This window comes from Carassius carassius, chromosome 5 (assembly GCF_963082965.1).
Source record: "Carassius carassius chromosome 5, fCarCar2.1, whole genome shotgun sequence".
NCBI lineage: Eukaryota > Metazoa > Chordata > Actinopteri > Cypriniformes > Cyprinidae > Carassius > Carassius carassius.
In genome coordinates, this window is record NC_081759.1 from 19975200 (window position 1) to 19991725 (window position 16526).

General features: G+C 37.1%; 1 protein-coding gene across 2 annotated transcripts in view; it reads right to left on the bottom strand.

The window, feature by feature from the left end:
* Positions 1-16526, bottom strand: part of LOC132140948 (collagen alpha-1(XXVII) chain B-like) — a 100580-nt gene that overhangs the window by 36636 nt on the left and 47418 nt on the right. For both annotated transcript variants that reach the window (XM_059550044.1, XM_059550045.1), the window contains exons 8-22: positions 13628-13672; positions 12406-12459; positions 11321-11365; positions 10317-10370; positions 9443-9487; positions 6748-6801; positions 4556-4600; positions 4340-4393; positions 3765-3809; positions 2637-2690; positions 2303-2356; positions 2130-2183; positions 1549-1602; positions 1390-1443; positions 411-455 (exon numbers count right to left, since the gene is read on the bottom strand). In XM_059550044.1, the coding sequence (XP_059406027.1) occupies positions 411-455; positions 1390-1443; positions 1549-1602; positions 2130-2183; positions 2303-2356; positions 2637-2690; positions 3765-3809; positions 4340-4393; positions 4556-4600; positions 6748-6801; positions 9443-9487; positions 10317-10370; positions 11321-11365; positions 12406-12459; positions 13628-13672 (756 nt within the window). The remainder of the gene's footprint in view (positions 1-410; positions 456-1389; positions 1444-1548; positions 1603-2129; positions 2184-2302; positions 2357-2636; positions 2691-3764; positions 3810-4339; positions 4394-4555; positions 4601-6747; positions 6802-9442; positions 9488-10316; positions 10371-11320; positions 11366-12405; positions 12460-13627; positions 13673-16526) is intronic.

Below are 16526 nucleotides of genomic sequence, written 5' to 3' on the forward strand. Positions count from 1 at the left end.
AACACATTTTTAAATAGGCGCTGTCTTCATAAATAAACCACCGATTTGAGTTTTAAACAACTACATTCTCGCCTGAAATACTTTTAAAATTACATTTCATGACACAATAACAGTAATATTTTGAAAATGTTGATCCGAATAAATGGTGGTTGAACTCAACCAATGCTGCGTGAACTCAACCAATCAGGATATTTAGTGGCCAAGTCCCACCCCCGAAAGTTCCGGAACTTTGAAAAAGTACCACCTCGCCAGCAGGGACTTTCTGAGGGGCATTTTTTTAACCGGAACTTTATGTAGTTCCTGGTTCCAGCATTGGAAACACACTGAGTACCAGGCCAAAGTCCCTAGTTCCTGGGTAAAGTTCCTGCGGTGGAAACGCGGCACAAGAGGTGTATCAAGAAAGCACTCACCTCTAGTCCTGGAGCCCCTGGTGGTCCTAGTGGGCCCTGATCTCCCTGTGGTTTAAAAAAGAGGCGTTGTCATTTTTGAAGAAGTAAGCATCTACAAAATGATACTGACTAGGATATTAACCTTTTTGATATGCATATGAGCAAAAACCTTTTGAAAACCCCAGTAATAAAATGACATCTTAGATTCTAATAAGCTTTTAATAAACTGTTTTATATTTAAAACTGAATTAAGATTAATTTAAAATGTGGTGTTGCTTATTCTTTGCTATAGAAATGTTATTTTCAACACCAAGAAATGGAGAATAGCTCTAAACTGGTCTTGATCATTTGATTAGATTAGATTTTGTTAAAGTTGTGCCTCATTGTGTTGGTACAGTACTAACTACTAATAAACAGCAATAGTCATGCTAATAAACAATTAGGTAATAATGAGAATGGGTCCCTGTACTAATGTGTTATCCAAAATTGAAACCTATCTAGTTGTTGTTTGCATTAATGTATCACCTGGAAATTGCATACTGTAATATATCATAGAAAAAGTATGTCTATTCCATGGAATCTCAAGACTGTGTAATGGTAAAAACTGCAGGTCTCGATGGGTTTACAAAATAATTTTACTGGCCTAGCATAAAAACGAATGTACGCAAAACATGGATATATTTGGCTTTACCCAAAGTCTTATATTTATCAATGATACTTACAACTAGACATATTAGATGCTGTTTTTGTGACTACAAATTGCTTCGTTGAATATGCCAATAGACCTGCAAATGTAGCTGCACAGCATGAATTAACTTTTTATGTTTTTTAAATGACAGAAATACAGTTAAACACAGATGATGATTATCACATAAACATGTTTATATAACACACTGTTTATAACTATATATGCAGATACTGTATATAGGTGCACATTCAGATTTACAGTCATTAATTTATTCCTAAACCAAAGAAGGGTCAGAACTTGTCCTGATCCTACCTCAAGTCCAGGAACTCCTCCAGGGCCTGGAATCCCTCTCGTTCCTGCATTCCCCTGCGAGATATTAAAAAATGATCATATTTGCCCCATTTTACAATTTGGGACCCAATTATACATTTTGGGAAGGGGACCAAAAGCTTAAAGAAGAGAGATTCACACCTTTGGCCCCTCAGCGCCATTCTGTCCTGGTGGTCCAAAATCCCCTGGAAACCCCTGAGAAAAGACAACAACACTAGTCTTAGCACTACATTCATTTTACTTTATCTAAGAAGTCTCCCTCAGCTACTCAACTACAACTTCTCACTCTGAAAGCTATTGGGAGGACTGTGTGAGCTTTCTAAACAACTGCAAATGAATGTTCATCTCTCTGCGGTTATTTTAAATTAACACAAAATGAAGGAACTACAGCCAAGTGCACTACAAATGGACCTTTATGTTGTAAGTCTGCGAGTTGGCTACGTTTTGTTGCCAATTTAAGACGTAAAATGTGCACTTATGTTCAGATCAAAGACACTGTGTGATGTTTTTATGCTCTTTTACTATATTTTTTTTTCTTGTGGGTTTGTGCATGGTTTTGTATAAGAACTGAACTTCAGTAGGAAGAATTGAATCTCATAACAGACACAGCTGATTTGTGATTAGATGTGTAGTGTAAAACAAGAAATCATTAGTCTTTAATTGTACACAAGGCAATGAGCTTCTGTCTTTGTAAACTTGGCCTGAAATAAAAGCACAATTACCTCAGGGCCAGGTGGGCCTGGCAAACCATCTGGGCCTTTATCTCCAGGCTTCCCCTGAAAGACAAACAGCTATAATTGGACTCTTTGACAAATCAGAACTAAAGATTTAAGATTAATCAACCTGCTAAAATACAATGAAATAACAAGAATAACAAAAAGTTGTACGAATTAACCTGTGGTCCTGGCTTTCCTCGAATTCCTGGTAAACCTGGTGAGCCCTGATTACCCTGGAAAATTCAGGTTACAAGTACAAGTACAGTTACTTAAATAAAAACCTCTGTTCAGGTCTTGTAAAGTTGTAAATAAAACAAAGATGGCTGCAGTATGATTTATAAGAAAATACAGTCTTTCTATTTCAAGATTTCACAGTTAATTCAATGATGAGGTTTCTTTGTAATGAACTGTGAAATTGAATAACAATGTCTACACTATTTTTTTTATTGAACAGTTTTTTTTATATTACTCACTGTGTGAACACATCAAAAGAAAAGCTGTTTTCTGAAATACCTTGTCACCTTGAAATCCAGGTTCTCCCGGTTCACCTGGAAACCCGACTTCACCCTGTCCACAGAGACAAAACATCACTCTCTGGCCTTTAAGTCAGGATGTCCCAGCAGTTCAATCACAGCATTAGTCCAGTTACTCCAGATACTGTCACTATGTCTGTATGTCTGTATTGTATCTGTATCTATGTTACAATGTGTCTGTATCTGTAGACATGGAGATCAGAAAAGCTGTCCAAAACAAAGCCTTGTTAATATCTAGCAACAAAATACAACATTTAAGTACAGCGCTGCCAGCACCTGTCCAGCTGGCAGACAGAGAGACCGACACAGACCAGCCTCCTCTAATATTAAATCTCACATAAAAGCACACCTCAGTAACAATATTATTGCTTTGCTATTTTGCTAAAACATATTGATCAATACTTGATAGAATAACATTCATTACTGTTTGAATTTTAAAGCAGATTTTATTGAAAAGTCACACATATCTGATAAATCTCTGTTTGTTTATTTATTTATTTACAATCACAGAAAGAGAGAGAACTTTTCTGAGTTGTGTATGGATTATGTGTCATTATATCGAATCAATGGTTTTGAATGGTCTCTGATGCTCACCAAGCTTTATTTGTTTGATCAAAAATATAGTAAAACCAGTACTATTATAAAATATTACAATTTAAAATAACTGTTTCCATTTATATATTTCAAAATGTAATTTAATTTTGTAATGGCAAAGCAAAATTTTCAGCAGCCTTAACTCCAGTCTTCAGTATCAAACGATCCTTCAGATATAATTCAGATATGCTGATTTGCTGCTCACGAAACATTTCTTATCATTACTATCAATGCTAAAAAACAGTTGTGCTGCTTAATTTTTATCTTCCATGATGATAGTTCAACAGAGTTGAACTCTTTTGTAACATACATGTCTTTACTGTCACTTTTGATCAATTTAATGCATCCTTGATGAAGTGAAGTGCTTTAAAAAAATTCTTACTGACTTTTAACTTTTTGTATCTGTGACTGACAGCATCTTAGCATGTTACAGCTAATCTCAGGCTCTGTTAATAGTGGCTTTGTGCAATCAAATACAGAAGAAGCAAAAGCTAATAAAGGTTATTCAAATCACCTTATCACCTTTCAGTCCAGAATCGCCTGGGTTTCCTGGTATACCCTGCAAGATAACAAACAGACAATTGTTAAAAAGAAGAATTGGTAGAATTGTTTTATGAATTGGAGGTCATACGCTTTAACCATCAGTTGCTCCTTAAATGCAAACCGAACTTGTCTGTACATTTATTAAACAGTGTTGCTTAAAGCATTTGTTGCTATGAAAATAATCCATATTAATATATAATTCACTCAAATAATGTGTTGAGAATTAAAGTATTATGTACTACTGTGTGTGATTTCAATTGTTAAAATAATCATGTTAAAATGTTAAAATGTATGTTGTTATTCCAGTGTAGAGTGCAAAGACAACTATAAGAAAGCAATTTGTAAGTTAAGTTCCTTTGATTTCTCCCAGCCTGACCAAGCTGGTTAGATTGGTGTGTTTTTCTTGTTTTAGAAGGGTTTTGGCTACTTTTTAGGCTGGGAGACCAGCCAAATCATGCTAAATCAACTAAAACCAGCAAATCCCTTTAGGCTAGTTTGAAATAGTCTTTCCAGCATGGATGTTCATAGCAATTTCAATGTAATCACCTTTGGTCCTATTAATCCAGGAAGACCCACAATTCCAACAAGACCCATATCACCCTGCCATGAAATATAAAAAGCATAGACAAGCATGAAAATGTACAATGCACACATTATAGTCACAGGCCAACAGAAAAAAAAAATCAGAAAGCATCACTGTCAGGAAGGCAAAAAACAGATCCAGAAGATTTAAAGTTAATAAGTGAATGTTTGTTTACTCACAATAAAACCAGGGATGCCAACAGGACCTGGGGCACCCATCTCCCCCTGTGAGAAACAATGAGCAGATACTTAGTGTTACTGGCACATCATTCGCTCTGAGGATGCTGGATGTGTAGTATGTGGTGTGGGGGTGACTGGCCCACTGATAGCAAGCTAATCTGTTGCCTGCATCTATCCCTCAGTGAGCCAATGAAAGAGGCATGCTGTGGAGTACAGAGACAGGCTTGTTGTGTGGCGTGACTGGCCCGCTGCTACCTGCCATACCTACTTCCTCTTTCAGCAGCAGGTTAAAAAAATCCCCTGTGTATTTTCGCTTTCCTTGTTCTTTGAAAGTGAGCAGATAGATGTTACGGGGTCGGCTGCTCTTGCTGAGTGACCACTGATGAATAAAAAGGATTGAGGTGAAGGTGTGCGTGCCCTCTACGTTTGCGATATGGTTAGGGTTACACTACTGCAGGCAGTCAGGCGGTCTGCCTAGCGCTACGCTAAGCTACTGCCAGCTCAGCTTTGGAAAAAAAAGGTTCATAAAAGCGTATATTTGAAATGGGATGTTTGCAAGATACCCAGGATTTTTTTTTTAACAAAACTTCATTGTATGTGAATGGTGCACCTTCCGAGAGCTTTCTGCATTCCTCTCTTTGCAAAAAAGGCACAGCAAATGCAGGTTCTACATCAGAACGCCGGCTCCTGCGTCAGCAGCAACACATGCATGCGTCATGGAACTTTTGTGAATGTACGTGAAAGACATGGAAGAGAAGAATTGCTAAATGAAGTCATTATTTTTGTTTTCTTTGTGCACACAAAGAATTCTCATAGCTTTATAAAATTACGGTTGAACCAATGATGTCACATAGACTGTTTTAACAATGTCCTCACTACCTTTTTGGGCCTTGAACGTGGTAGTTACGTTCCTGCCTATATAGGATCAGAAAACTCTTCATCTAAAATATCTTAATTTGTGTTCTGACGTGAGGGTGAGTAATTAATGACACAATTTTCATTTTTGGGTGGACTATCCATTTAACGGCTGCTAGGATGTTGCTAATGCCGAGTTCACATGGCGCAATTTTAGCCCCGATTTTCACTGGCCGACAAGTTTTGGGAAATCACCAACAAATGCTTGAAATCGGAGGCAAATGTGTGCTTGTTCATGCAAGTGACGATCACTCAGTGTGAATTATCAAATTCACCAATGTTGATTGGATGGGGACAGATGTGAATGTGAGCTTGCAGTCAACTGTAAGAAAGAGCAGGATTTAAGCAGACGAAATGATTGGAGAGTTTTAGGGGGACAGTTCATTTACTCATTCTCATGACTGACTTTTGTCTGCAGAACACAAAAGGAAGTAACCTAATAAATATTCAGTGGGATGAACTCAATAGAATGGCACAATGGCTCACATCTCTTTAACAAGCCAAAAGACTGGATGTTCAAAACAGAAACTGTGCATGACTATCTGTAGTCTAATACTCAAGGTTAAATAGTTTTTTTTTAATTCCTTACTGTAAGAATGAGCAATAGTGACTGTAATTAAAGGCTTAGCAAAGGCCACTAACAAGCTGATGAAATGTGTTTGCATTAGAATTTTCTGCTAATAATTTTTGACAATGCACATTTTATAGATTGCTAAGATATTCTACTTTTGTATATAAGATGTCATTTCCTAATATGCAAATCAGTGACAGAAAAATGACTGAATGTCTGAATATTATGGTACATGGAAACATGAATAAGATGAAAAAAGAGGTAAAGAATATGGCATAACGATCAGAAGTGAAGCAACCCCTGTAATGGCTAAAACAGATATCTGCTGTAGACTCCGGTAGTGACAGCTGATTTCCTCATTACCAATATTACTCAATGCTGAGCTGCATACACCGACGTCCAACTGGCTTGTGTGTGCAATTGTGGTGGCAGAAATCAAAGGTATTTATAAGAGTGTAGGTTTGCGTGGCCCGGTCAGCTTGTATAACCGTATGTGTATAACAGTGTATGACAGGCAGGAAAAGGGCATGCAGAGGCTAGGAGACTTTGGGATGACTTTTTTCTCTCACTGTGCAGCAGTATTCTGATACATTAAACCTGATAATAAAATAACTCCTAACAACTATGCTTAAATCTCTCTGAGCATTAGAAAACTTGAGTTTCCCCAAATGGCAGTTGGCCAGGTGGTTGATGTAGCACTACTTACTGGGTTTCCATCAGGTCCTGGTGGTCCTCGCTCCCCAAAATCTCCTGGAAAGCCCTAAGCACACAAATGTGAGAGACAGCAGAGCTTAGCAGAGCAAGACTTGAAGAAACCGCACTTAGGCTCAGGGCAGATAACATTTGTGCATTGCTGTTTCCAGTTGCCCACATGGTAAACATTGTCCCTTCACTCTAATCCTGCGCAAACCTCTGTAACTCCAGAAAAACTCCATAATCATGGGATATTGAAAAACTGGATCTCAAAAAATAAATAAATACAAAAAAGCCACAGGAAAGCAGCAATAGGATAGAATAAGTTCTAACCACCAACTAAATCTCCTATACAGCCAACACGTTCTTGAAAAATGGGAACACTGCAGCATTGTTCATTTTACAAAGGTGGTTTTGGATGGAGTATATTAGTGGCCAGAATTGTTTTACCACTATTGAAGTACGTTAATAAAACAGGTTTTTGTAGTACTATTTCTACTGTGGATAGTATGGTTAAGTAAGAACTTAAGAACTTTTGAACTTTAGCCATGCTTTCCATATAGGAAAGATTAACAATAATAACTGACAACACATTAAATGTTTTAAATTGTTGTAATGTGTGAATGAACTGCTCTATACGTAATGAAATTTTATCTGAAAAAGTGATCAACAAATCAATAGTAAACGTGAGTATACGCCAAAAAAAAATTAATTAAGCAGCACAACAGTTTTCAATATTTATACTAATAAGAAATGCTATTTGTGCACCAAATCAACATATTTCATAAGAATGATTTCTAAAGTATCATGTGGCTGCTGAAAGATCAACTTTGCCATCACAGGGATAAATAATATTTTAAATCTTAAATAGTAATATAATTTCAGAATATTAATGTTAATTTATATTATTTTAGATTAAATATTTGCAGTCTATAAATATATAAAGTCTAAAAAAAAATGTAAAGTTAAATATTTTAAAGGATGTCAAGACAAAAATACCTTCTTTTACAACAACAATTATTAATGTACTAATAAAAATGTAAGAATGTGGCTGCTGCACTGAAGTTTTGTTTTGTGAAAACAGAGCCTGATGCCGAGTCACAGAAACAAGCAGTTCTCGTCTCTGTCAGCCCTGCAGGAAATTCCAGTGTTTCCTTGCACTGGCAACGACCAGGAGCAGCGAGAGGAGGACCGGCAGGGATTCGCTGACAGCGCTGTTTCCCCTCTATCTACTGTTACGTTATATAAGAGGACAAGAGCTATGACGTCGCACTTCACTGTGTGCAAAACGTGTGCTTGTCTCGAGGCCAAAGTCAACACTTGTGCTGTGTGGAGATCTTTTTTTGTCCTCCAACAAGGCAAACAGTGAGTTGCAGCCGAGGTGCATGTGCTGCCTATCAAACAGAACTGCAGAGTTAGAGAATTGCTTATTAAGAACAGATGAATCTGTGCTTTGGCACTGCATGTGTGCCTTGAGTCTAGAAGGAACTGCACATAATTGGAAGTTGTTTTGGAAAAAGATGAGCCTGAATTCTTAATGTCTAGTTCTTTTGAAAATATGCAGACTTAGAGCACCAACGTCATTTTGGTAAATAGAAAATGATTATGGGTGTGCAGATGGAGAAAACTTTGTAATTAATTAGTAGGAAGTTAGTATTACTCATCTAGACAAAATAAAACAGTTACAGCCAAGACAGACTGTCAGCAACAATGAAAAATATCTATCTATCTATCTATCTATCTATCTATCTATCTATCTATCTATCTATCTATCTATCTATCTATCTATCTATCTATCTATTATGTGGAATGTCGGCTGCAATGTGATCATGTTTTTAAAGAAAAAAGTCACAAAAATGTTAGTTTGCTTAAAAATATAACATGTAGATGAGTTTGTTTGATCTTTGGAACAGATCTGGAGAAATTTAGCATCACTACCTCACCAGTGGATCCTCTGGAGTGAATGGGTGCTGTCAGAGTAAGAGTCTTAACAGCTGATAAAGAAAGTGATGTGACATTCAGCCAAGGATGGTGACCCATACTCAGAATTTGTGCCTTGCATTTAACCCATCCAAAGTGCACACACACAGCAGTGAACACACACGCAAACTGTGAACACACCCCGAGCAGTGGGCAGCCATTTATGCTGCGGCGCCCGGGGAGCAGTTGGGGGTTCGATGCCTTGCTCAAGGGCACCTAAGTCGTGTTATTGCCGGCCCGAGACTCGAACCCACAACCCTAGGGTTAGGAGTCAAACTCTCTAACCACTAGGCCACGACTTCCCTAAAACATAAAAACATCACAATAATCCACAAGTAATCCACACTACTCCAGTCCATCAGTTAACAAAAAACAGTTGTTTATAAAAAATAACTGCATCAAGATGTTTTTAACTTTAAACAGTTGTTTCCGGTTAAAATATAAGTCCTCATTCTGATGGACAATCTGTTTTGATGAAAAAACAAACTCATCTACATCTTGGATGGTCTGAGGCTGAGTAAATTTTTAGCAAATGTTCATTTTTGGGTGAATTACTCTAATGTATCCATCCAACTGGCTGTTGAGCAGTGGTTGAGAAACCCTGCTTTAAGATTGAAGATAATGAGGGTCATAAAGTCAGCGCAAACAGAATCAAACTCTCTCACACAAATCAGAGGCAAGTCATTCACGGAAGTTTCTGTAGAGAGGATGGTGAAAGAAAACTTTACCGGCCTACCCATCTTGCCCTTCTTCCCAGGAACACCAGGTAAACCCTAAGAGAAGACAACAGGTAGAAGGAGAGCATGGAAAGACAGGTAAAAATGAGAAATGAGAAAAAAAGCACACAATGAATTAATCAATTACCAATCTCAGACGCAACAGACTGTGTGAATGCTGAAAGGTCTTAGTTTCTGTTGTTCTGGACACAAAAGGGTCTCTCAGATCTCTATGAACTCTGTCCCTCTGGACCTGAAAATAGGAGACATGATCTGGCTAATCCGCAACAGGCCATATTCCAGCTCCCGGAGGCTTATATTGCTATTTCCACAAAGTATTGCAGGCCGGAATTCACCAGCTCGAGGTTCCTGAGCAAATATTGTGAGAACTGAGACTAACTACTGTTTTGAAGGGGGATCTCTGTGGTTTTAATGGAGCGTGCCCCTTTTCACCAGGATTCCTATTCAAAGCAAGTGCTCTGGATTTACAAGCCACCATTATAAAGAAGAATGATACGTGATGATGTAAGGCGCAAATGGAAGTGTGTGGGCTTTGCCTAAGTAATATTTCCTCTAGGGGAATCTAAAACCAAGACTATACATCTCCATTATGCCACACTGTTTTACTAAAAACTAGAGATCATCAATGGACTTTTAATGCACAACTTTAATAACAGTCGTTACACTTAAGTTTTTGTTTGTTTTGTACATACATTTGGCGTGTTATCTTTTTTTTTTTTTTTTTCTGTGTTCAGATTTTTCTAAATCTGTGCATCATTTGAATATTTCTACTCCATTCAGATTCAAAGTATTTGCTGTGCATTTCTTTATGACATCCATAATTAGCAGAAAATCACTTGAGTGCAGAAACAACAGCAAAACTCACTCTTTCTCCATCAGGTCCAGGGAGACCGAAGACGCCTGGGATTCCAATGAAGCCCTAAAAATGGGGAGTGTAAGAAGACAAGAAAAAAACAGAGAGACTTAAGAGTGATATGGTCGGAATATCCCTTGATAAAGTGCAGATTAACTTGCAAAGGTCTTTTGAGGACATTGGACGCTCGGTGAAGATCTAGGCCTTGAGGCAAGTGTATATGCCCATGGACTGCATGGTGCTGGCTTCCACGATGTAGTCCAAGGGCACATACCCTCACACCAGGGATCACACTGGCATTCAGCTGGATGGCTAAGGTTGGGTCACAAGGTTAATACACATGAACATACAATAAAATCATGAAAAGAAAAAGACAAAGATTGATGAGGGAAGTATGCATTTTATGATACAAAGCACTATAAAAATGAAAACCATTAAATATTAACTAGCTAAATGAAATAAAACATTATTACAAATATATTTATTACAAATGCATTAACATATTATTGAATACAGTAAAAAAAAAAATTACCACTAAGGGAAATAATAAAAAAAGGCTTTGGATGTACACTGCTGCCATATACTTTACAAGACCAAACTGGTTTTAAAACGTTAGTGGAATTATAATATAAAACCCAGCTGACAGCGGTATACTTTCAGAATTGATGTTCTGAGGTTTTATAATGAAAACAACTCCCAACAACGGATCCTTAAATGTCTACAACCATTTCCTTTTCTGGTGCTTTTCAGAGTTTCCAAACTGGAAAAAAAGGTTTCAATACAAAAAATGTAGCAGTCCTTACAAAACTTCCTGAACATAATAGCTCTATCACTTTTAGGCACATTTATAAGTAGGAACAAACATGGAATGCAAAAATATCTCATCTTAACTGAACTGAAATACATGAAGATTCATTTATAGCCAACACAGTCTTAATGATTTCAGGTTAAAAACATATATCAAGACAATACAGGTATATCAAAACAGGTAATAGAGAGTCTCATTTAGCCCTTACCCATACACCTTTTGGTCCCATATTTCCTATAGGCCCCGGCAAACCCTACCAAACACAAACAAAGCAGTTATGATGACATATGTTGCGATTTTACAAATATGCTCATGAAAGCTAAAACTCCATAGTACTCTGTGTATAATACACTAAAAAAGTGGAGAAAAAATTGGAGTTGGTGCTGAACAGGTGGAAAGTAGCAAATAAGTTGATCTAGTGCCAATCAATATGTCCTCCTTAAGACTTATCAAGTGTTTGGAGGACATATTTGAGAACTGTGAAACAATTCTGGCAACACCTCTCACAATTCCCACTTTAGACTTGCCAAACTAAAACTAAAACTAAACTGAACTGGGATGTGTGCTTTTGTAGCATGTGCTGATTTAACTAACCTTTGCCAAGGATAGCTCAACCAAATATGAAAATTCTGGCATCAGTTGACGGTACCCATTTACTTCCATAGTATTTTTTCCTTAGGAAGTCAATGGCAACCATCAACTTTTTGGTTACTGACATTTTTCAAATATTTATTTTGTTTTCAGCAGAAGACAGAAACTCATATAGGTTTGGAACAGCCTGAGGGCAATTAAATGCCATCATTTTTGGGTGAACTATCCCTTTAAAAAGTTAAATCAGCTGATTCTCTGAAAGTCCACAAAAAAATCTACATAAATCTAAATTCCAATAGGATTTTCCAAAACAGGCCTCATTGTGAAGTTATGTAAGACTGGAAACTACCAGAATGTTTAATTGGTAAGTTGCATATGTGAATCTGGTAATCTGGAAAAGCTGGGGCTGATCACATGCAGACTCAGCAGAGGGAGAACATCTATCAAAAGTGGGAGAATCATCCTTTGCAAATGACTTTTCCAAAAGATCAGGTATCATTCATGCCTTTGCACCCAAAAGATGATCAATTTAGTGCTAGCACACTAAGCTCAAAATATTAAATTTTCATTGCCTTTTAATTCCAAAAACAATTGTCATTTTTCAAAATTATGTCAAAGTAAGTAGTCATATTGGCAGAGCAAGCTGTTTTAGTTTAATACAAGCTCTAAAAAGCCAGCAGCACAACAGAAGATTTACTGCACCTGCCTGCCAGGATAACCTTTGGCACCCGGGCTTCCATCCGGTCCTCTTTCTCCCTGTGGAGAGAGGAGAATGAACAGAATACAAGGAGGAAAAAATCCATTACAATAAATATGTCATTAGCATTGGAAGCTCTACTTGTGGAAAGCCATAACAAACAAAAAGAAAGATAAAAAGCACAACAGAGAGAGAGAGAGAGAGAGAGAGAGAGAGAGAGAGAGAGAGAAAGAGAGAGGAGTGAATGGCCTTTCTATTAAAACAACATGTTTTTCTTCTGTGTGTCTGTAAATAGTTTCAGTCTTTTTTCATGTGTTGCCATTTTTGTCAATATGACAAAAATGGAGCGTGTGTGGCCGACCACAGAATTGTGAGATTATGAAACAAAGATGAAAGCATTTGATATTATTTTTATAATACTATAACTCAACAACTCTAAATTCCAGATATCTGTGGAAAGTCTACATTTCTAAAACTTTTTAATACATTTTTTTTATCAGTTCTACAGTCTCTTTTTAGTTTTCAATGTGTCCATTGCTAAGCATGTAATTTATTATATATGCATGTGTGGATGATTTGGAATGCATCTCAACTGAGTAGCAAAGAGGTTTGGTTAGATGAAAGATTTGTTGTCACATGCATATTTTACAAGGGATGTCAATTAATTTACTGTCACTAAAAAATTGCAACAAAAGAATTAAAGCATTTTAAATCATTGTTGTGAGTCTAGTCTGCTACTTTCCTTAATCCTGCATTTTTTCAGTAAAAAAAATAGTACTCGAGCTGTATACATACATTCCATCTAAGGTCTCAAAGGATCTGAAAAGTTCTAAATGAGAGCCCAAATGAAATCATCCTGTCTTCTAAACAGACAAGATAATATTCAGAGCTAAGGTGTGGTCACATCTGCACAGTCAAATTTCCCAGGCAAAAGAAAGCCACAGATATAATAATGGGAATAATGACATAATAAAACCAAGCTATTCTGCCAACCACAAAAATTAAATTGCATAAGGAAATTCTATCAGCTGAAATTCTTCCCAATTCACTTCAGAATGAATGGATTTGCTCTTTCAAAGTTTGCAAAGCAATGGTGAATGTGATGGCAGCTTTGGGATTTTTACTTTGGTTGTGTAAAGATCATAGTTTTATCAATCCTCTAGTGTTATAAATTCCTTAAAGTCTCCTCTTGTGGAAAGTAAAAAAAGTAGTGGCATAGGAACTCACTTGATCTCCGGGGTGGCCAGAGGGACCAGGATGACCTTTTTGTCCCTAAGCAGAGAGAGAGAGAGAGAGAGAGAGAGAGACAGCTTGAGTGTTGCGAAAGGATATAAACACTCCCATTTATAGTCTGTCAAACAAGAGGAGGTAAATTACAACAAGGATAATGTGCCTTTAAGGGAGTCACTTCTCAAACATTTGCTTAATCACATCCTGGGGGGTTTCCACATACAGAGCGAAAAGAAAATAATCATCATTTCTGAACTTAAGTAATTCTAAAGGAACTTAATCATTTCCCACAAACAGCTATTAAATGACCATAAGCTGACAGTATGTTCTCGTTACACAAGTAACGTCATTCTTTTTTTGACATAATGAAATGAAAATTTGCTTTTGCATTCAATGTGTCTGCCAGTGAGTCACAGGAACAAAGTGAAACCAGCATGTACAATCCCAGCGGTTTACAAATGTTCCCAGGATGGAGGGATGGAAAAGTAATAAATGTAGAGAAACATAACAGGTCTCAAATTGCACATCAGCAGATTCCACTCTAACAGCGAGCCACTTCCGAACTAATACCATCTCATTAACGGCTGAGCAGATGCTTAAATGATCTGGTGACCGGCCAATTAGCTCTCATATCAGCCCATAATGAGGGGAAGACAACATTTTATGCTTATTTGGTAGCTACCTCTTCAGGATTTATATTTATGAGTTTACCGCATGAACTCAACTATGCACTGTAATTGCTACATTACAAATTTCTCGTAAAGAGCAAAAAATTGTATATGTGTTAATAGGTTTTATATATATATATATATATATATATATATCAGTCAAGCTCATATCACCAGCAAACATACACTCATTTACATCCTTCTCTTCACTCTCTAAGGCAGAAGTCTCAAAACTCATCCTTTCTAATCACACTACTACTTGCCCGCTTGATCCTATTCCATCTCATCTCCTTCAAGCCATTTCTCCTGCAGTTGTACCTGCACTCACTCACATCATCAACACATCCTCCACACTGGTGTTTTTCTCTCATCATTTAGACAGGCATGTATAACTCCACTACTTAAGAAACCCAACCTCAACCCATCTCTTTTAGAGAACTACAGACCAGTTTCCCTTCTTCCTTTCATTGCAAAAACACTTGAACGAGCTGTGTTCAACCAAGTCTCTACATTTCTCACAAACAACAACCTCCTTGACAGCAACCAATCTGACTTCAGAAGTGGACATTCAACTGAGACGGCCTTGCTCTCAGTTGTTGAAGCTCTAAGACTGGCAAGAGCAGAATCCAAATCTTCAGTACTTATCCTGCTTGATCTGTCCGCTGCTTTTGACACGGTTAACCACCAGATCCTCCTATCAACCCTACTGGCAAAAGGCATCTCAGGAACCACTTCAATGGTTTGAGTCTTACCTATCAGATAGGTCCTTCAAAGTATCTTGGAGAGGTGAGGTGTCCAAGTCACAACATCTAACTACTGGGGTGCCTCAGGGCTCAGTTCTTGGACCACTTCTCTTCTCTGTCTACGTGGCATCATTAGGTTCTGTCATTCAGAAACATGGCTTTTCATACCACTGCTATGCTGATGACCCTCAACTCTACCTCTCATTCCACCCTGATGATCCGACGGTTGCTTTCGCATCTCAGCTTGTCTAACAGACATTTCTTCCTGGATGATGGATCATCACCTTCAACTCAACCTTGCCAAGACAGAACTGCTTGTGATTCCAGCAAACCCATCGTTTCATCACAATTTCACCATCAAGTTAGGCACATCAACCATAACTCCTTCAAAAACAGCTAGAAGCCTTGGAGTTATGATTGATGATCAGCTGACTTTCTCAGACCACATTGCTAAAACTGTCCGATCCTGCAGATTTGCTTTATTCAACATCAAGAAGATCAAGCCCTTTCTTTCGGAACATGCTGCACAACAGTACTTATATATAAGTACTGTACTTATATATAAGTACAGTATATTCAGGTTTGGAATCACTCCTTTCATTCTTGGGTGAACTATTACATTAAGAAGAACAAGAACCAATGAACAAAAACAATTCAGAATCGACCTAAGGAGCTCTTCAAGGTCCAAAACAACAGGAACATTCATGGCAGTCCTCAACTCCTCCATGTGCAGAGGTACAACTTTAAGAACCTTTCCTTCTACCAAGACATCTAGGGACTGTAAATTTAATGAAGACATCATCGACACCTTCACAGTGAGTGAAAAATCATGTGGTGTTATGTGTCTTGGCTGGGTACTTGGCAGTAACCTTTGGGATTACAATAACAGAGAGGAAACTTCTATTGACTAGAATTCAAGAAGAGGAATGGAAATTCTATGGCAAGGTTCAGCGCTCACTGAATAACACTCCAACACAAGTACATTGTGCATAGAATTTTTTATTGCAGAATATATATATATATATATATATATATATATATATATATATATATATTAAAGGATGCATTAAATTGTTCAAAAGTAACAATGGTAAATCTTAACTGTTAAATAAATACAATCTAATCATTAAAGAATCCTGACAAAATGTATCACGCTTTCCACAAAAAAATATTACTCATGTTTTCATCATTGATAATAATAAGAAATATTTCTTGCGTTATAATGCAGGATATCAGATTGATTTCTGCAGGATCATGTGACACTGAAGACTGGAGAAGTGATGCTGAAAATTCAGCTTTGCTATCAAAGGAATAAATTACATTTGAAAACATATTTAAATAGAATACAGTTATTTTAAATTGTAATAACATTTCAGAGTATTACTATTATTATGGTATGTTGATCAAATAAAAGTATTGGTAAAAATTTTGCCATAATGTAGTCCAAAAAGCCCAAATTTTGTAATGATAATACAGCATATATAT